The 21,351-nt window shown below is 40.0% G+C and overlaps 1 protein-coding gene across 1 annotated transcript in view; it reads left to right on the top strand.

The window, feature by feature from the left end:
* LOC141197791 (uncharacterized) overlaps positions 1 to 2,905 on the top strand; it is a 33,423-nt gene extending 30,518 nt beyond the window's left edge. The window contains exon 12 of the mRNA XM_073662874.1: positions 1,677 to 2,905. Within this exon, the coding sequence (XP_073518975.1) occupies positions 1,677 to 2,611 (935 nt within the window). The 3' untranslated portion in view covers positions 2,612 to 2,905. The remainder of the gene's footprint in view (positions 1 to 1,676) is intronic.
* Positions 2,906 to 21,351: the final 18,446 nt, after the last annotated feature.

Raw genomic sequence — 21,351 nt, forward strand, 5'->3', positions numbered from 1 at the left:
TAAGAGCAAAAAGGAATATTATTATCTCTGAGAACTAGGGCTATTGATATGAGTTACAGCACCAGAAAGAACATGCAATGAAGCCTAACCTGTAGTGCACTATCTCTCCACAAACTCTGCCTAACCTGCTAACAGCAGTATTAATATACATCAGAATGAGCCCTTACAAGGGCTGTTGGTTCAGATGAAATAAATACAACTGGTGTGGAATTCCTGTCTAAAAGCTAGAATTCTCTGCATCGCTCAGCCGCAGCTCTCCCTACTCTGCCTATTTCCGGGGTAGACTGTGATGAGGGCAGGGTCCCTGGTCTTATATAGACCTGATGATGCTATGTGGCCAGCCATTCACTATAATGTCACTACCAACATGGCTACGGCATTACAGTGACTGGCAGGCAATCCCTACATGTTAATTGGCTGCCTAAAAAGTGCCAAACATGTGAGGCCGGGACTCGAGCTCGCTCCCGAAAATTTAAGAAAAAAAAATACTCGCTGAGTACTGAGCATTTCGAGCATTGTGATGCTCAGGTAAGTAACGAGTAGTGACAAGCATGCTCGCTCATCACTAATAGTCAGTAAATGGGCCAAGGCCACATCCGGAAACAAACACACAAGCCAGGCGCTGAGTACAGAGGACTGAACCAGAGGAGAACAAGGCTGTATCAGGCAGCTTCTGGCAATATGCTCCGAGCTTTAGTAGTGTGACTTCAGCTAGATTGCACACACTCATACTGCCAGACTGGATGGTACTACAGGTCCCAAGCACCCTCATCTTAATGGCTGGACAGAGCCTGCACCGCCCAGAGCTTCTGGTTCCGACATCTCCATCACCAGCGCAACCCGCAGAATGAATGAGGCAGTTCCTGGTGACAGAAGCAGACATCGCAGGAGAAGATCCCAGAGGAGACGGGATACACCATTTGCAGAAGCCCTAATATGACAAAATGGCAGAAAACCAGAACATTAGAAATCCCCATAAAGTGACTCCATTTTGGAAATTATAACCCTCAATGAATTAATCTATAGGACTAGTGACTCCACAGACACTTTCCGGAAATTAGCACGTACTGAATTTTGGAGAGTGAAAATTGCACATTGGCCATTTTATTACCCAACACATAGTGCCCATATTGTGCTCCAGGAGGCACACAATAAATTTACTGGGTTCTTCTCACTATAGTAATGCCAAATTCATGGATGCTAAATGTGGTTTCGGCGCACTGCAAGGGTCAGAAGCAAGGGGGGCATTTGTTTTTGGGAGAGCGGATATTGCTGGATTGGTTTATGGAAGCCATGTTTCTTTTTAAGAGCCTTTGAGCCACTAATAATGTGGAAACCTCTGTTTTTCCACTGACAGATAATGGACCTGAGTGGGGACTTGTTTTTTTGCAGGATGAGTAGAAGTTTTTATTGGTATTATTTTCGCCTACATAACATTGTTTGGTGGCTTTTTATTCCATATTTGACAGGCAGAATGAACAAACAGTTGAACACCACGCTCCACTGGTTCATGCTATGAGGTTTTCTATTAGACTGTGAACTGTCATTGTCTTGGTGAATAATAAAATTTTTCTACGTAACTTTCCATTGTTACCGACAGTTTAAGTAGAAATGTTCAAAAATATTACATTCAGGGATATTTTATTCAAACATAATAATTGTTTTTTTCTTGGCAGATGACTGTACCAGGAGATCAGAGGGACAGCTGATATCTTCAATTTTTAAATCCGATGATCTTGAGATCCCACAGGATACAATTGAAGTGAATGCCATTACTCCAGATATACCATCAACCCTTCACAGCAAAGATCTGTCATCTGATCCTTTGAAACAGATCCTGTCTTCTGATTCATTACCGAATACTAAGGAAAATCAAAGTCACAAAATAAGCATTAAAAATCAAACTGCTCCTAAAGCAAATAATCCATTTTCACATTCAGATTATGGGAATAGTTTTCCTCTCCAAAAGTTTTTTCTTAAGAATCAAGACATTCACACAGCAGAAAATATATTTTATTGTTCCAAGTGTGGGAAATGTTTTAACCAGAAATCGAAGCTTGTTCGTCACCAGAGAACTCACACAGGGGAGAAGCCATTTTCATGTTCAGAATGTGGGAAATGTTTTATGAAGAAATCATCTCTTCTTAGTCACCAGAGAACACACACAGGGGAGAAGTCTTTTACCTGTTCAGAATGTGGGAAATATTTTAGACATAAATGTAGTCTTGTTTTGCACCAAGTAATGCACACAGGGAAGAAGTCTTTTTCATGTTCAGAATGTGGGAAATGTTTTAACCTAAAAGCGTATCTTGATAGCCATCAGAGAACCCACACAGGGGAGAAGCCTTTTTCATGTTCAGAATGTGGGAAATGTTTCAGCTGGAAACAGCATCTTGATAACCACCAGAGAACCCACACAGGGGAGAAGCCTTTTTCATGTTCAGAATGTGGGAAATGTTTTAAATGGAAATCAGATGTTGTTATACACCAAAGAACCCACACAGGGAAGAAGCCTTTTTCATGCTCAGAATGTGGGAAATGTTTTAACCAGAAATCAGCTTTGATTAAGCACCAGAGAACCCACACAGAAGTGAGGCCTTTTTCCTGTTGAGAATGTGGGAAATGTTTTAACCAGAAATCAGATTTGAATAAGCCCCAGAGAATTCATACAGGGGATAAGCGGTTTTCATGTTCAGAATGTTTGAAAAGTTTTAACTGAAAATTGTATCTTCCTAATAAGGTTGTCCAATACTAGGGCAACCACTTGTCATTCCTCATGTTTGGCCTCATTAAAATAAAAACACTCATACTCACCCTCTATGTTGTCGCTGTTCCAGCCGTGTCTGCACTTGTGTACCCGGGGCTATTGTGAGGTTGTTACATCACACGAGCCCTACGCCCAGTCAGCGCCAGCTTCACTGTCCCCGCCTTCTGAGTTTCTCTTATTGTTCGATGTGTTAAAAGGTGGAGACAGTCATGCCATGGCTGATTGGGCACAGGGCTTACATGACGTAACAACGTCATATAATCCCTGGAAATGCAAGTGCTGACACCGCTAGAACGCCACAGGCATGGGAGGTTTGTATAATTGTTTTTATATTAACAGGACCAAACATGAGAAATGAGAAGGGGTTGTCTAAGTAGTGGACAGCCCCATTTAAAGATCAAAAATCCGATACAGAGAGAAGACATTATCATACCTAGAGTGTGAGAAATGAATTTCTGGAAAATCGTATTTTGTTGATCATCAAAAATAACTCAGACGGTTAGAAACTATATATGTTATTAACATATTGTATGTACGTATTGTGTGTATGTAAATGTGAATCAGAGCTCTGTGTATATAAATATGCATATGTAGCAGAGCTGTGTGTATGTAAATGTGCGTATGTAGCTGAGCTGAGTGTGCATGCACTGTCCATGCAGCAGTGTTACAAAGACCACATGGGCCAGAGTTCATCCTATTGATTGCCGTACTCCTTTCCCGTTGGTCTAACACTTCTCAGACCATGCAGGGTAGGGGACCACACTCAGATAAGACTTTATTGGATCAACAACAGTTAACAGCATATACAATCCCATTGGCTCTCTGGGGATTAGAACCTCAGAAACTTTGGGGCATTTAGGGCCAACTATCAGGATGATGAAGATTCCCCAAGGGACCTTCAGAATTTTAAGAGTGTTAGTGTGGAATAATGGGCCAAAATCACACCTGGGCAATGCATGTGACTAGTTTCTCCATACAGGAGGTATCTTGAAGCTGTCATCGCCAACAAAGGCTTTTGTGTGAAGTATTAAATAAACTTAAGTAAGTGAGTTAAATACTTATTCCCTGTGTCATTTCTCATTATTACAAATAGCTTAATTTTTGGCCATCTTTGGTTTGATTTCTTTAAATAGTTGGGTCCAGAAAATATTTGGACAGTGATACAAGTTTGGGCATTTTAGTTGTTTTCCAAAACATATTTAGGATACAATTATATAATCAGTCTGGCCTTAAAGTTCCAACTCTCCGCTTTAATTTGAGGGTGTTCACATCATAATTGGATATAGGGTTTAGGAATTACAGCTCTTTAATATGGGGCTGCATCTTTTTCAAGGGACCAAAGGTAATTAGACAATTATTTCAAAAGCTCTTTCACTGGCTGTATGGGCTCTTCCCCCATTAATCCATCATCAATTAAAGGTAAAAGGTCTTGTGCTGATTCCAGGTGTGGCTTCGTATTTGGAAGCTGTTGCTGTGAACTCATAACACAGAAATGAGCTCTGAATGGAAGAGAAAAGATCAAATCTACAAATGATCAGAAATATTAGGAGTTGCTAAATTAACAGCATGGCATATTTTGCAAAAAAAAAGTTCACTTCTGAGCTTGGGGACTCAAAAAGGTGTGCACGCCCACTGAAGGCAACCGTGGAGGATGATTGCAGAATCCTTTAAATGGTGAAGAAAAGCCCCTTCACAATATGAACCTACGTGAAGAAAACTTTCCAGGAAAAAGGTGTTTCAGTGTTTAGGCCCACCATAAAAGAGCAGACTTCATAAGAGCAAATACAGAGGGTTCACCACAAGGTGCAAAGCATTCTTTGGAGAGATGAAACTAATATCAACCTGTATAAAAAAGATGGGAAGAATAAAGTTTGGAGAAGGCTTGAAACGGCTCATGATCCAAACACAGCACATCTTCTGTAACACATGGTGGAGGCTGTGTGAAGTTTCAGGCATGCTTGGTTTCCAATGGCCGATATTTTCTGCTCAGATACCACCAAATGCAGTAAGGTTGATTGGACGGTGTGTTACGATATCGGCACAGTACTGCTGGAAACCAGTGGCCAAAGGAGCACGAGCAGAAGAGCAAGCAGTAGCAGAAGTTCTTGTAGTTAGCAAAAGGAGTTGTAGGAACAATCCGTAGATGGGTGAGAACAATCTAGGAAAGAATGTTCAGGAGCTTGGAGACTGGAAACTAAGCTAACACCTAGACACAATACTACTTGTCACATACATCATCAAATTCTTTATACACAGATGGTAGTTTAGAAGATTAATCAGGATTGTGAAGACCCGGGGTCTTCCGTGGGCGTAACGCTACTCAGACAGCACAGGGTGAGGGTAAAACAGCGTGGCAATACTTTATTGACCCACAAACTGACAAACACACAGAACAATCCCATCATATACCCAAGACGGAACATTACACAGTCTCACCCTTCCTTCTTCGACTGCCTAGGATAGAACAACTGCACCTTTGGAGACTTCCAGGGCCGACTACCTCAACCAGTGGCCCCCCGCTTCTGGTGGGCCCCCACAGAGAGGAGGTAGCAGTAAGCTTAGGAAGCTAGCAGTCCATCAAGGTACAAGGCCAGGAGACCTGAGGGTCCCAACCTGGCCTCTCCGAGTGTTTCCATGGGGCCAGGCGACCGGTGGGTCCCTCCTGGCAACTCTAAATGTCTCCATGGGTTCTAGGTGACTGGTGGGTTCACCCTAGCAACGCCCAAACAACATCCATGGGACCAGGTGACTTCTTTGTCCTCTCCTGGTCTCCCCAAAAGTATCTATGGTATCTCTGATGGTTAAATGGAGCAAATCCATATCTGACTAGAATCATGTGAAATACAAATCGGTGTCTCTTTGGATGCCGTGCAATCCATCTGCTGTCCTGAAGGATGTCTCTCATTCTCCTTTCATCTTTCTGATGTTCCTTGATTCTCTGTCCCAAGTCCCACAGCTACAGAAACACATGCTCCCTTCTGCTTCTCTGGGCTCAAGTCTCTTGAATGGGCAGAACTCCTTTCACCCACCCCCTCCAAAGCTAAGTGTGCATTAGTGGAGGTATCTTTCTCAGGTCGACCGCATCACCTGGGTCTACATGTGAGATTCCCTGTGGTGAAGGCTCTGCCGGATCTTCTTTCAACACTTACACAATAGGCCTAGACGACTTTTGAAAAATGGTTAGAGGCTGCTTAGATAGTAATGAAATTAGTGGAATGCTGAACACTTTACAAGCTAAATTAGTGTACATAAACTGAAGAGCAAGCAGAACATTAATAAAACAGCCAGCAATCTCTAATAAAACCCAATAATGTATTTCTTTTGGATTACCACATCTAATCATCTGGCTAATTAAAGTATTACACTGTATCGGCACAAGAATCCTCTACAAACTCTTCATTTGGTGAAGCCTGTGGGAAGGGTACAGTAGATGGAAAAGACATTTCTTTGGTTTCCAAATTGATAGTGGGATTTTGAGTCTGTAGCCATGGAAACCCCAGGATTATTGGAAAATGTGGAGATGAGATTAGTAGGAAGGATAAAACCTCATGGTGATTAGGTTCCATAACATCTCTAAGGGTTCAGTCTCTTGATTCACTGGTTCCGAATTTTGTGTAGATCTGTCAACAGTTTCCATGATAATAGATGAAAGTCTGTTTTGAATTTTTACCCCATGTTCATTTGCGAAAGATGTCCATAAAATTGCCTTTTGCTCCTGAATCATCCATGGCAGATGTGGAAATCATTTGAGAATCAACTTGAAACTTGATAAAAATAAAGCAATGAGAGTCCTTGTTTTCTTTTTTACTGTTGGGTGCAATAGAAGAAATTGAATGGATGACCACATTCACTGGAGGCGCTGGTTCAGACAAGACTGATTCTTCTTCGGAAAAGTTGAGATCCACTGCCACAGCTTTATGTAGTCGAGAAGGACAATTGACGAGAAAGTGGTCAGTGTTGCCACAATAAAAACACAGATTTTCCCAAAGCACTTTCACATTTTAATAGGCGGTTAACTTGCATGGGTTCAGCTTCAGATACGTGAGGACTTTTTATCATTTTAGCCTCCACTGTAGACTGCTCACTAGTGAGGAGACTAAAATGGAGTTGCTAGAGTGAGGTCCTGAAAAATCAACTCCAAATTAAGAGTTTGGGTATAAATTTGCCGGGAGGGTCATGACAGTGATGGAGCAGAAAACAAAATCATCAGCATTGACAACACAAAAGTGGTGTAAATTACAGCAGAAGTGTCCTCCAGTGACCCTGGACTTTCCTGTATATATACAGGTGCTTCTCACAAAATTAGAATATCATCAAAAAGTTAATTTATTTCAGTTATTCAATACAAAAAGTGAAACATATATTGTATAGAGTCATCACAAACAGTGATCTATTTCCAGTGTTTATTTCTATTAATGTTGATGATTATGGCTTACAGCCAATGAAAACACTAAAGTCATTATCTCACTAAATTAAAATACGTTATAACAACTGCTTGAAAAAATGATTTTAAAATCCGAAATGTTGTCCTACTGAAATGTATGTTCAGTAAATGCACTCAATACTTGGTCGGGGCTCCTTTTGCATCAATTACTGCATCAATGTGGCATGGAGGTGATCAGCCTGTGGCACTGCTGAGGTGTTATGGAAGCCCAGGTTGATTTGATAACAGCCTTCAGCTCGTCTGCATTGTTGGGTCTGGTGTCTCTCATCTTCTTCTTGACAATACCCCATTGATTTTCTATGGGGTTAAGATCAGGCGAGTTTGCTGGCCAATCAAGCACAGTGATACTGTTGTGTGTAAACCAGGTATTGGTACTTTTGGCAGTGTGGACAGGTGCCAAGTCCTCCCGGAGAATGAAAATTCCATCTCCAGAAAGCTTGTCGGCAGAGGGAATCATGAAGTGCTCTAAAATTTCCTGATAGACGGCTGTGCTGACTTTGGTCTTGATTATTGATGAGCGAGCATGCTCGTTATTCGAGATTTACAAGCATGCTCAGGCGAACACAGCTCTGTGTTATGTTTGAATCACTCTCGTGTGCCTGATTTGCAACTGTTTGACAGCTTTAATACATGTGAGGAATGCCTAAGAAACATACATTCCTCACATTTATTAAAGCTGTCAAACAGTTGCAAAACATGCACACAGTAGTGATTCAAACATAACACAGAGCACTCTGAAGATACTCGGTGTTTGCCTGAGCATGCTCGGCGAAATGATTAACAGCACATACTCGCTCATCACTAGTCTTGATAAAACACAGTGCACCTACACCAGCAGATGACATGGCTCCTCAAACCATCACTGATTGTGGAAACTTCACACTAGACCTCAAGCAGCTTGGATTGTGACCTCTCCACTCTTCTTCCAGACTCTGGGAACTTGATTTCCAAATTAAATGCAAAATTTACTTTCATCTGAAAACAACTCCTTGGACCACTGAGTAACAGTCTGGGTCTTTTTCTACTTGGCCCAGGTAAGACGCTTCTGGCGTTGTCTATTGGTCATGAGTGGCTTGACACAAGCAATGCGACACTTGTAGCCCATGTCCTGGATACGTCTGTGTGTGGTGGCTCTTGAATCAATTACTTCAGCAGCAGTCCACTCCTTGTGAATCTCCCCCAAATTTTTGAATGGCCTTTTCTTAGCAATCCTTTCAAGGCTGTGGTTATCCCGGTTGCTTGTGCACCTTTTCCTACCACACTTTTTCCTTGCACTCAACTTTCCTTTAACCCCTTTACCCCCGAAGATAGTTTGCACATTAATGACCGGGCCAATTTTTACAATTCTGACCACTGTCACTTCATGAGGTAATTACTCTGGAACGCTTCAACGGATCCCCCTGATTCTGAGATTGTTTTTTCATGACATATTGTACTTCATGATAGTTGTAAAATTTCTTCAATATGACTTGCGTATATTTGTGAAAAAAATCGGAAATTTGGCAAAAATGTTGAAAATTTTGCAATTTTCAAACTTTGAATTTTCATGCCCTTAAATCAGAGAGATATGTCACACAAAATAGTTAATAAATAACATTTCCCACATGTCTAATTTACATTAGCACAATTTTGGAACCCAAATTTTTTTGTTAGGAAGTTATAAGGATTTAAAGTTGACCAGCGATTTCCCCTTTTTCCAACAAGATTTAGAAAACCATTTATTTAATGACCACATCACATTTGAAGTGACTTTGAGGGCCCTTTATGATAAAATACCCCTCTTAATAACCATCGGACCCCCGCGATGAGAATCGTGGGTCCCGATGGTTACCATGGTACCTTGAGATCATGTGATGATCCCATGGTACGGTGGCCTATGGGATCCAGCAATAAGCTGGCTCTCACAGGTACAGTCAGTGAGTCAGACATGACTCACTGACAGGTCTCATACTACCTCTTGAAGCTCATCAAGAGAATGCCAGGAGTGTGCAAAGCAGTCATCAAAGCAAAAGGAGGCTACTTTGAAGAACCTAGAATATAAGACATATTTTCAGTTGTTTCACACATTTTTGTTAACTATATAATTCCACATGTGGTAATTCATAGTTTTGATGCCTTCAGTGTGAATGTACAATTTTCAAAGTCATGAAAATACAGAAAAATCTTTAAATGAGAAGGTGTGTCCAAACTTTTGGTCTGTACTGTATATACAGTATACATTAAAGTACAACGTGTACCACCGACTCCCCTGCTATGGATTTTTAATGGATGAAATAAAGGAGGATTTTTTAGACCGGTGAGTGCTCTCTTGTTTTTCTCTGTATTGTTACTTGTTGAACAATAGTCTGTGTTGAGCAACCAAAGAAGAACACAGTTTAAAAAAAGTCAACATAAAAATAAAGGTATATTGCTCTTGGCCATCAGAAATTATGTCTGGCATAATTAAGAAAAAAAGCTGTGTCGTCACAAAAGGATGAATGGACAAATGTATTGAGACATTCTTAATAAAAGTCTGCTGCCATCTACCAGGATGATGAAGCTGAAATAAGGCTATATTGACACACGCTGGCTTTTGCAACGTATTTTGCTACTGATTTTTATGCAAATTTTCAGCTGCGTTTTGCAGCACTAGCAAATTCTATGAGAAACCAGAATTCTCTGCTCACACATTTTTATTTTTTTTGCTGTGTATTTTGTGACTTGGTTGTGTTTTTTGGAAAATAGAGCATGTCACCTCATTCAGTGTTTTTGCAGCAGAAAACGCACCAGTGTTTTTGCTGCGTTTTTTCACCCATAGGAAGTAATGGGTGGTCAAAAAAATGCAGCAAAAACGCAACAAAACCTGCGTTTTTTAAACAGCTGTTTTCCTGCCAAAGAAAAGATAACAGCAGAAAAAAACACAACGTGTGTGAACATAGCCTAAGGGTTTACATTTCAGCAATACAATGATTCCAAACACACAGCCAAGGAAACTTTCAATTGGTTTCAGATAAAAATAAAGCTGCTAGAATGACCCAGCCAATCACCTGACCTGAATCCAATAGAAAATATATGGAAGGAACTAAAACTCAGAGTTCATAGAAATAGCCCACGGGACCTTCAGGATTTGAATAGTGTTTGTGTGGAAGAATGGGCCAAAATCACATCTGAGCAATGCATGCGACTAGTTTCTCCATACAGAAGGCGTATTGAAGCTGTCATCACCAACAAAGGCTTTTGTATGTAGTATTAAAAAAATTGCAGACAGCGAGTTCAATACTTTTTCCCTGTGTCATTTCTCATAACTTAATTTACGGACATCTATGGTTTGATTTCTTTGCCTGTTTTAATTGCATTGGTTGTTATCATCATCTGCTGAGAATGTCATGTCAATAGCACTTTTAGATAGTTAGGTCTGCTAAATATTTGGACAGTGACACAAGTTTTGGCATTTTATCTGTTTACCAAAACATATTGAAGATACATATGTACAAGAGAGGAGGAATCCAGCAGTGACACATCATTCCAGGTAAGTATATATAAAGCTTTACTTGTATTTCACCATTAAAAACATCCAGAAGCAGTAACTGGCTGGTCAGCAACATAAAATAGGTATCGGGACGGACCTTTGCGTTTTGGCAATAAGCCTTATTCATGGTCTGAACATGATACTTCTAGCTCCCTATATATATGATATGTCTATGCACTCTTTGGATGTGACCCATGTCATGGGCCAATTGGAGGTTAATTGTCAGCTGGTACCTAAAATTAAAAACACAAAAAATATATACCCAAAAATAGTATATATAGATGACTGGGATGACAATGATCCCAGTCATCTATTCATGAACATTAGGGATTTTTTACAGACACAAGCAGTTGGCATCGGAGACAAATTTTCACCTTCCCTGGCTAATATAGTCATGTCCAAATGGGATGAACAATTTTCATAGAATCATAGAATGGTAGAGTTGGAAGGGACCTCCTGGGTCATCTGGTCCAACCCCCTGTTCAAAGCAGGATTCACTAGATCATCTCAGACAGATGTCTGTCCAGCCTCTGTTTGAAGACGTCCATTGAAGGGGAACTCACCACCTCTCGTGGCAGCCTGTTCCACTCATTAATCACCCTAACTGTCAAAAAGTTTTTTCTAATATCTAATCTGTGTCTCCTCCCATTTAGTTTCATCCCATTGCTTCTAGTCTTTCCTTGTGCAAATGAGAATAAAGATGATCCTTCTACAATGTGACAGCCCTTGACATATTTGTAGACCGCTATTAAGTCTCCTCTCAGTCTTCTTTTTTGCAAGCTAAACATTCCCAAATCCTGCAACCGTTCCTCATAGGACATGGTTTGCAGACCAGTCACCATTCTGGTCGCTCTTCTCTGAACTTGCTCCAGTTTGTCTATGTCTTTTTTAAAATGTGGTGCCCAAAACTGTACACAGTATTCCAGATGAGGTCTGACCAAAGAGGAGTAAAGACCGATAATGACTTCACGTGATCTAGACTGTATGCTTCTGTTAATACATCCCAGAATTGTATTTGCCTTTTTTGCTGCTGCATCACACTGTTGACTCATGTTCAGTCTATGATCTATTAGTATACCTAAGTCTTTTTCACATGTACTGTTGCTTAGCTCTATTCCTCCCATTCTGTATATGCTTTTTTCATTTTTATTGCCCAGATGTAGTACTTTGCATTTTTCCCTGTTAAAAACCATTCTGTTGGTTGCTGCCCACTGCTCCAGTTTATTTAGGTCTTTTTGAATCCTCTCTCTCTCTTCTCTAGTATTAGCTATCCCTCCTAGCTTTGTGTCATCAGCAAATTTAATCAGTTTACCCTCAATTCCTTCATCTAAATCATTGATAAAGATGTTGAACAATACAGGTCCCAGGACGGAGCCCTGTGGTACCCCACTTGAGACATTCATCCAGCTGGATGTGAAGCCATTTACAACCACCCTTTGAGTCCGATCACTAAGCCAGTTATGAATCCACCTAACAGTTGCCTGGTCCATTGCATACTTGGTCATTTTTTCAATAAGGATGGTGTGAGATACTTTGTCAAATGCTTTGCTGAAGTCAAGATATACTATATCTACAGCATTTCCCTGATCCACCCAGTCAGTGATTCTGTCATAGAAGGAAATTAAGTTAGTCTGACATGACTTGTTAGTTACAAACCCATGCTGACTCTGGTTAATCACTTCATTCTTATCCATGTACTTACATACATGTTGTTTAATAATTTGTTCAAAGATCTTTCCTGGTATAGAAGTCAGACTCACCGGCCTATAGTTCCCTGGGTCCACCTTCTTCCCCTTTTTGAAGATAGGAACAACATTTGCTCTTCTCCAGTCTTCTGGGACTTCTCCTGTTCTCCTGTTCTCCTGTTCTTAATATAGTCATGTCCAAATGGGATGAACAATTTTTATATGGAGACTGTAATTTTCAATCAAGTATCATATGGTACGCCTGTTTTATTGATGACATTTTGATATTCTGGTAGGGTACACGAGAGGAAATAGAGAACTTTGGTCACTACATTAATAACAAGCCTTTCAATTCAAGGTTCACTCATTTTTCTCATTAAAAAAACTTAATTTTCTTGATATTAATCTTACTGTTAAACAAGGTAGTGGAATATATTTCGCACCATACAGAAAACTTGTGAATATTCACATAAATGTAAAAGCATTTATCCCCTTAGTGACCGAGCCCATTTTCACCTTCCTAACCAGGTGAAATTTTTGAAATCTGACCAGTGTCACTTTATGTGATAACTCTGGAACGCTTCAACGGATCCTAGTGCTTCTGAGACGGCTTTCCGTGACACATTTTATTTTATGTTAATGGTAAATTTGGGTCCATATATTTTTGCATTTATTTGTGAAAATATCAGAAGTTTGGGGAAAGTTTTCAAACTTTCAATTTTTATATCCTTAAACCAGTTAGTTCTGCCGTACAAAATAATTAATAAATAACATTTCCCATATGTCTACTTTACATCTGCATCATTTTTCAAACGTCATTTTATTTTGTTAGAATGTTAGAAAGGTTAAAAGTTTAGCAGCAATTTTTCATTTTTTCAAGAAATTTTCAAAACCTTTTTTTTTTTTAAGGACCTATTCAGATTTCAAAGAACTTTAAGGGGCCTATATACCGTAAACTCCCCAAAAGTGATGCCATTTTAAGAACGACATCCCTCAAATATTTCAAAATTGCTGTCAGGAAATTTTTTAACCCTTCAGGTGCTACACAGGAATTAATGCAAAGTGGAATTAAAAAAATATTCCTTTAAATCTTGCCTCTAAAATGTTACTTTAGCCCCAATTTTTTAATTTACAAGGGATAGCGCACCAAAATTTGTTAGACATTTAATGTGGACAAATGGCCAGGCTCGGAAGGGAAGGAGCACTATTTGAATTTTGGAACACAAATTTGGGTGAAATAAATTGTGGACACTATGTTGCATTTGCAGGGACCCTAAGGTGCCCAAACAGCAGACACCCCCCACAATTGACCCCATTTTGGAGACTACACACCTCAAAGATTTTTTACAGGGGTATAGTGAGCATTTTGAACCCACAAGTACTACACAGAATTTGATAACATTAGGTCGACATATTGAAAATTTTTATTTTTTCAATGTTGTTTTAGCCCCAACTTTGTAATTTTCACAATGGATAACAGGAGAAAACGGACCCCATAATTTGTAATGCAATTTCTACTGAACGCGATGATACCCCATATGTGGTCAAAAACTACTGTTTGGGCATATGGCAGGGCTAGGAAAGGAAAGAGAGCTATTTGTCTGGAATAGATGAATGCCATGTCGCATTTGGAGAGCCCCTGGCATAGAAAAACAGAAGAAACCTCCCAATGAATTCATCTAGGGGTGTGCTGAGCATTTCTAACCTACAAGTGATTCACAAAACTTCATAACATTTAGGTGTGAGAACAAAAAATATATTTTTTCCACTAAAATACTGTTTTAGCACCAAATTTATAATTTACACAAGGGATAATGGGAGAAACTGGACCCCACAATTTGTTAAGCAATTTCTCCCAAATGTGGCAGTACCCCATATGTGGTTGTACACTAGTGTTTGAGAACAATAATCAGAAACCCAAAGCAGAAACACCAATCATGAGGTCAGTCAAAAACCTTTATTTCACAAGCAATTGGTTACATGGTGGCACTGCAGAAGCGGGTGCCCACACTATATATATATTTACACACACAAGTATCCTGAACCACAAAGGAGCAAATATGTACAAGTAGAATGAGGCCAAGCGTATAAAGCAATAGGCCTAGTGCCTAGTGTAGCATATCAATGATCCTGGGGTAGCCTAAAAATAATAACTTATAGATGAGCTTAACTGTATAGCATAAGAGGATTATAGATATAAAGTGGTCCTACACAGGCGGCGAGTCAGCTGATGGCACCAGGGAATGAATCCCTCTTGTAAAGATTTAAATAGAGTCAATGACTAATGAAGGAAGTGTAATGTAAGGTATGGAGTATTCCAAAGAGAGGGAAGGGGAAACAATGGACACAACACCAGATCAATGGCAGACAGCGTTATATATAAGAAAGGGGCTTAATGACCGGCTGTGGAGAGAAGTGCCCAGAAGATGCTGGTTAGATGTTAGAGGACGTGTTCAACATGAGGGTCAGGTCAAAACTTGTAGACAATCAGACAAGATAGGTAATATGCCTTATACTTCTGCTCTAAGTGGTCCAGGGTACCGAGTGTGGAGAAATAGCTAAAAGCTAAAACCCAAAACCTAAAAGCCAAAACCCAAAGCAGAAACGTCTTCCATGACGTCATGTTCTGTGTTTCTGCTTTGGATTTTGGCTTTTAAAACGCAGATTTCTAAAAGCCACCCTGAGGTGGCAGAACCGTTCCCCCTCCCCATGTGACACCATTTTGGAAACTTCACTGCCTATGAAATCAATCTAGGAGTGTAGTGAGTATTATGAACCAAGAGGTGCCTTACAGAATTTTTTAACATTGGGTTGTGGAAATGACATTTTAGTGGTTAAAATGCAATTTTTGTATTTGCTGCAAATTTGTCAGGTACACAAGGGTTAATAGGTGAATCTGGACCACATAATTTATTGCACAATTTCTCCTGAAAGCGGTGATGTCCCATATGTCATCAGAAACTAGTTACCTCAGGGGCCGATCATAGCCATGGTGACTCGATGTCGTCATGATGACATCCGGGTGACCAGAGCTAACAAGTTATTTAGGTCGTGCGCAGTGCACGATCTACCTAACTGGTGTCAGTGCAGCACCGACAGTTATAAAGCATAGCAAAGCTCTTACATTGCTGCTATGCTTTATAACTGCAATCAGAGCTGTGAAAGTGAAAATCACATAGTGGGACTAAGTAAAAAAAAAAGTACAGAAAAAAATAGTAAAAACTTTTTTAAAAAAATTACAAAATAATAGTAATAAAAAATACATGCATATATATACTGTACATACAACTATATTTATGAAAATATAAATATAAATAAGTACACACATTTGGTATGGTCGCGTCCAGAATGACCCGACCTATAAAACGGTCCCACTAGTTAACCCCTTCAGTGAACACAGTAAAAAAATTTATTAAAAAACAAGGCAGGGGGCGTGGCCTGAGGCTTGATGTGAGCAGACACATGGACTGAGCTCCCGCTCATAATCCTGTAATCCCAGCCTGCACTGACAGAAAACAGATTTATACCAATGATCCTACCATCTAACACACTCCGGGACCTGTGAGGAGTTGATTTCGGCGTCCCCTGAGGAGAATGACCCGTCAAAAGAGCCACACTGGCAAGGAGGACAGCCAGCCCAACAGGGAGGTAAGATGTTGGAGGCTGCATCTCGTCAGACGCTTTGCCCGGGTGACAGAGGCGGCCATAGAGGATTCTCCTAAAGGTCACCCGGGGGAGGAACAGGAGGAGCAGGGAGAAGCGTGTGCTCCTGATAAAGAGCAGATGACGCAGCAAAAAAATTCAGCACCAACTTTCCTGGGTATAAAGTAAGGAATTTACTTGGTGCCAGCAGTAAACTTAGAGCATACCACAGACCAGAAACCCACCATGAGGGATGTGCCATCTGTGGTCAATATGTCCAACAAGTCCCTGACCAGCATTACCACCCATATGGTATTTATGAAGGGAGATATGTCATCTATAAGGAGAGACATTCAAAGGGCGTTTGAAAGAATTAAAGAAACAGAGGGCATAATTAGTAATATTGAGGATCAATTGTCTCCGATGTAAAAGGATATGAAAACATACAAGCAAAATCTGATTACCCTACTTAATAAAACAGTTGACTTGGAGAAAAGACCCTGTAGAAACAATCTACTCCTTATAGGAGTCGCAGAAAGAGCTGAAGGCAAAAATCCGGTTGAATTTATGGAGATCTGGTTCAGGGATGTGTTTGGAAGAGAGGTTCTGTCTCCTTACTTGGCAATAGAGTGTGCTCATAGGGTGCCTTTCAGACCTCCTCCACCAGGAGCTCCGCCAAGGCCTTTTGTATTGAACTTACTGCATTATAGCGATACAATCATGTAACTGTCCTAACTTATCCAAGACCAAGGTGGCCATCTTTCCTGACATCTCTGCTGAAGTGCAGAAACGCAAAGCACAATTTACACCTGTAAAGAAAAGGTTGCGAGACTTACTACTCCCATATTCTGTGATGTATCCGGCACACCTGAGGATTGTAGTCTCAAGAAAGGTGCTCATCCATGAATCTCCCCGGGAAACTACACAATGGCTGGACATCAGCGAAGCTAAATTTAAAGTGGATAAATCCGGACCTCCATAAACATCAACACTTTTGCTTTGGTGGCTTTTGAATCTTGATGCCATTTGATATGGACAGCGGGAATCTCTAAAAAGGATTTGAAGAAGAGCTTTTCTTTTTAGGTCAGGCTTTGGACTTATAAAAGCTTCCAATCTCTCCTCCGGGGAGAAATGTCTGTAATGTTTGATTGGTTGTATTGCAATGTTAGAAGTTTTTTATGTTATGTGTTAAAAAAGGGTACATGCAAAAAAGAAGGGAGGGTGGAGGAACAGCTCAAAACGGTCTACTTGTTATTCTGTTTTCCTGCGTACATATGGCTAAGCTTGTAAATATTATAGCGTGGAATGTGCGGGGCATGGGAGACCCAACTAAGATGTGTGCTGTATATACTTGGCTACATCAATACCAACCAGCTATTGTCTGTTTGTTGGAAACACATTTGACCCATGAAACAAAACAAATTAATAGGTCGTGGATAGGCCATGCTTTTCATTCGGTATTTTCTTCTCATGCCAGAGGGGTATCTGTTTTGATTTATAAATCAATCCCATTTAAATGCCTTAAAACTGTCATGGATACTGAAAGACGGTATATTGGTACATTGGGCTATATATATACAGAATTAAAATAATTTTGGTAGCTTTATATAAACCCCCTCCATATAAGGATACAATTATTAAAAAAACGTATTATACTTTACCTTGGACTCTCCTACGACTCCAGTTTTGTTGGTGGGAGATTTCAATAATTATTTCCACCCGCATTGGGATAGACTACATATGGGTAACATACCTGACTCGGCCTCCTCTACGGGGATGGCTAGATTATTTTCAGAAATTGGGTATGTGGATATTTGGAGACAGAGAAATCCCTCAATTAGACAATATTCATACTACTCAATGTCACACCATTCCTTGTCAAGGATTGACTTGGCAATTGGACCAGAATCTCTGAATCCGTTAATTCACAAAGTGAAATATTTACCCAGGGGAATCTCAGACCATTCTCCGATATGTGTGCAATTGAGAACAGGTGGCATAGAGGGGGCAATGAAATGCCCGTGACGATTGAATCCATATTGTCTAATATTGGTGGGTAATTCTTTAAAAGAGGATCTGATAGAATTTTTGAAATAAACAAGGAATCAACATCAAAAATCAAGATGAGTTGATTGAGAAATTTCATCTAAGCTCTAATCAGACATTACAATTGGAACAAATTAGACGCTCTATCATGAGTCACCTGAAAGACAGCTCCCTAGAAATTACTACTAATGACTTTGATTGCTTAGTGAGGGCCACGAGGACGTCATCATCTATTTTTCTGCAATGAGGGATGTGATGTTGGGAGTAAATACTGAATTATCTTTCAAACACTGGGAGAAGCAATTTAATGATCAAGACATTGGAGTTAAGATAAGAGAAAGTTGGAGAAAAAACTGTAAAGCAATAACTAATGAGATGTGGAGGGAAACCCAATTTAAGATCATTCATAAAGTCAGATCCGCCTTTGATCTCCCCAAAACGCCCCTTAAACCTGATAGAATTCTACGGATTAATTACATGGGCTTTGGCTGTGTCCAAGAATACGCATCTTCAGGGGGGCTATTCTAGATTTCATTAACCCCTTTATGACCTGGAACGTATTATTACGCCCCAGGTCATCATCCCCTGTTCAGTGAGGGCTCCGGCGTTGAACCAGCACTGAACCGGGCACATGTCAGCGGATTTATACAGCTGACATGTGCCCGCAACAGCCAACGGGGGAATCGCGATCCACCCGCGGCTGTTAACCAGTTAAATGCCGCTGTCAATCTCTGACAGTGGCATTTAACATTACCGCGCCGGAAGCACGGCATTAGCCCCGCCCATCGGTGACCCGGTCACATGATCTTGGGTCACCGATGGGTTGGCATGACAACCCGGGGTTTGCAGCTGACCCCTGTGGTTGTCATGTCCTTATTGCTATGAGCGCCGCCCAGTGGTCGGAGCTCATAACAAGTGAGCATTTCTGCTGCATACAGGCGATCTGCTCACCGCCTGTATGCAGCAGAGGCAATTGGACAACTGCTGCTTCGAATCTCCTATGGAGACTATTGAAGCATGCAGAAAGTGTAAAAAAATGTTTCTAAAAATATAAAAAAAATAAAACAAGTATAAAAGTTTAAATCACCCCTCTTTTGCCCCAACCAAAATAAAATAATAATAAAAAAAAACATACACATATTTGGCATTGCCGCATTCAGAATCTCCAGATCTATCAACATAAAAAAGCAACTAATCCGATTGGTAAACGGCGTAACGAGAAAAGAATTCTAAATGCAAGATAACGTTTTTTTGGTCGTCGCAACATTGCAATAAAATGCAATAATGGGCGATTAAAATATAGGATGTACCAGAAAATAGTATCAATAAAAACATCAGCTCAGCTCGCAAAAAATAAGCCCTCACCTGGCCCCAGATCACAAAAAATGGCGACGCTACGGGTCTCGGAAAATGCCATTTTTTTTTTCACCACTTAAATAAAAAAGAACCTGTACATGTTTGGTGTCCACGAACTTGTAATGACCTGGAGAATAATAATGGAAGCTCAGTTTTAGCATTCAGTGAACGTGGTAAAAAAACAACTGTAGAATTGCATTTTTTTTTGCAATATCACCGCATTTGGAATTTTTTTCCCGTTTCCCAGTACACAATATGATAAAACCAGTGATGCTGTTCAAAAGTACAACTTGTCCCACAAAAAATAAGCCCTCACACTGCCATATTGACCAAAAAATAAAAAAGCTATACCTCTGGGAACAAGGGGAGCAAAAAATGAAAATACAAAAACGGAAAATCCCAAGGTCCTTAAGGGGTTAAAGAAATGTGGAACTTTAAAACTCAACTCCCTCTTATGATGATATTGTTTCACTACTGGCCTAGAGATAAAATGAAAGAAGGAAGTTCTCCGGATAAGATCGCCCCATTATTATAGGTTTTGGTTCTATTGGCAAAGCGTATGTTACTAGGCTGCTGGTTGGAACCTTCAACCCCGACTTTACAGGATTTCATCTCACAATTAAAAAATCTATTATATTTAGAAAGAATAGAAGCAGAAAAAAATAAGAAACTCACGAGCAAATACTTTGTTAAATGGAAAAACTTTTATTGGAAAACACTGTAATCAAGAAGAAATCACATATTGTAACGTCGTTTGTTAACTCTGTTTGGTGTCACACTGAGAGATTGAGAGGGTCCCTAAGAAAACTCCTACAAGACCCAACAGGTGATCCTACAAATATTGTATGATACATAAGAATCTATTGGGAAAAGTAATAGATATTAGAACATAATGAGAAACCAACTTGCATAAAGGTGTGAAATGATTAGACAAAGATTAATAATCAATAGCATGTAGATCAGGGAAAGAAAGGAGGATGAGAATAAGAACAAATTAGAAAGGAAGGATTGGTCTATGTCACAACGTATGGCTGAAAGCTCAAGAATCAACAGCAAGACCCATCTGGATTGATTGTTTCTTGTGTTTGTTTGGATGTGTTTTGAATTATCTTTACAAAAATACCAATAAAATATGTTTAAAAAATAATAATAATACTATGGGATGCCATGAAGGCCTATGTTAGAGGAACACTTATAAGAGATATTATTAGATGCAAAGCTAAAACTAAAGAATTCACACAAGATCTCCAAAATGGGGTACAACAGGCTGAGGTGCAATACACCCTAAACCAGTCAGCTGGTAATGGCCGGGAGTAAGAGGCAGCTCAGAGATTATTTCATGATCATCTTATCTCTAAGATGGAAAACAAGCAGTTCTTTACAAAGAAAAATATTTTGAACAGGGGGAAAGTGTGGGGCATCTTCTCTCTACCGTAGATGAATCACAGGAGGATCCATCTTATGTCACGGAAAATGGAGACACCACATCAGGAAACAATGTGCTAAATGCCTTTCATACTTACTATTCTAGTATTTATGAATCAAGATTTAGAGGACATGAGGACGAACTTGGATTGTTTCTTGAGGATATAAAATTACCTAAGTTTAAAGAGGAAAGTAGCTCCTACCTAGAAAACCCACTGACAATGTCTGAACTTGAGGATGCATTACAGTCCCTTGGTAATGAAAAGGCACCGGCTCTCATGGACTGCTATGTAAGAATATAAGGATCTCCTAATCCCTAAACTATTAGATACTTTTAATGAAGCTTTAGAATCTGGTCACACACCAAAATCTACGAATGAGGCAATTGTAGTGGTCCTTTTGAAATCGGGGAAAGACCCGCTGTCATATCGTCCCATTTTTCGGTAGACACTAAAATTATTGCAAAGGCCTGGAAAAT

The sequence above is a fragment of the Phyllobates terribilis genome, unplaced genomic scaffold, assembly GCF_046119375.1.
Source record: "Phyllobates terribilis strain yellow unplaced genomic scaffold, ASM4611937v1 Scaffold_88__1_contigs__length_6355796, whole genome shotgun sequence".
NCBI lineage: Eukaryota > Metazoa > Chordata > Amphibia > Anura > Dendrobatidae > Phyllobates > Phyllobates terribilis.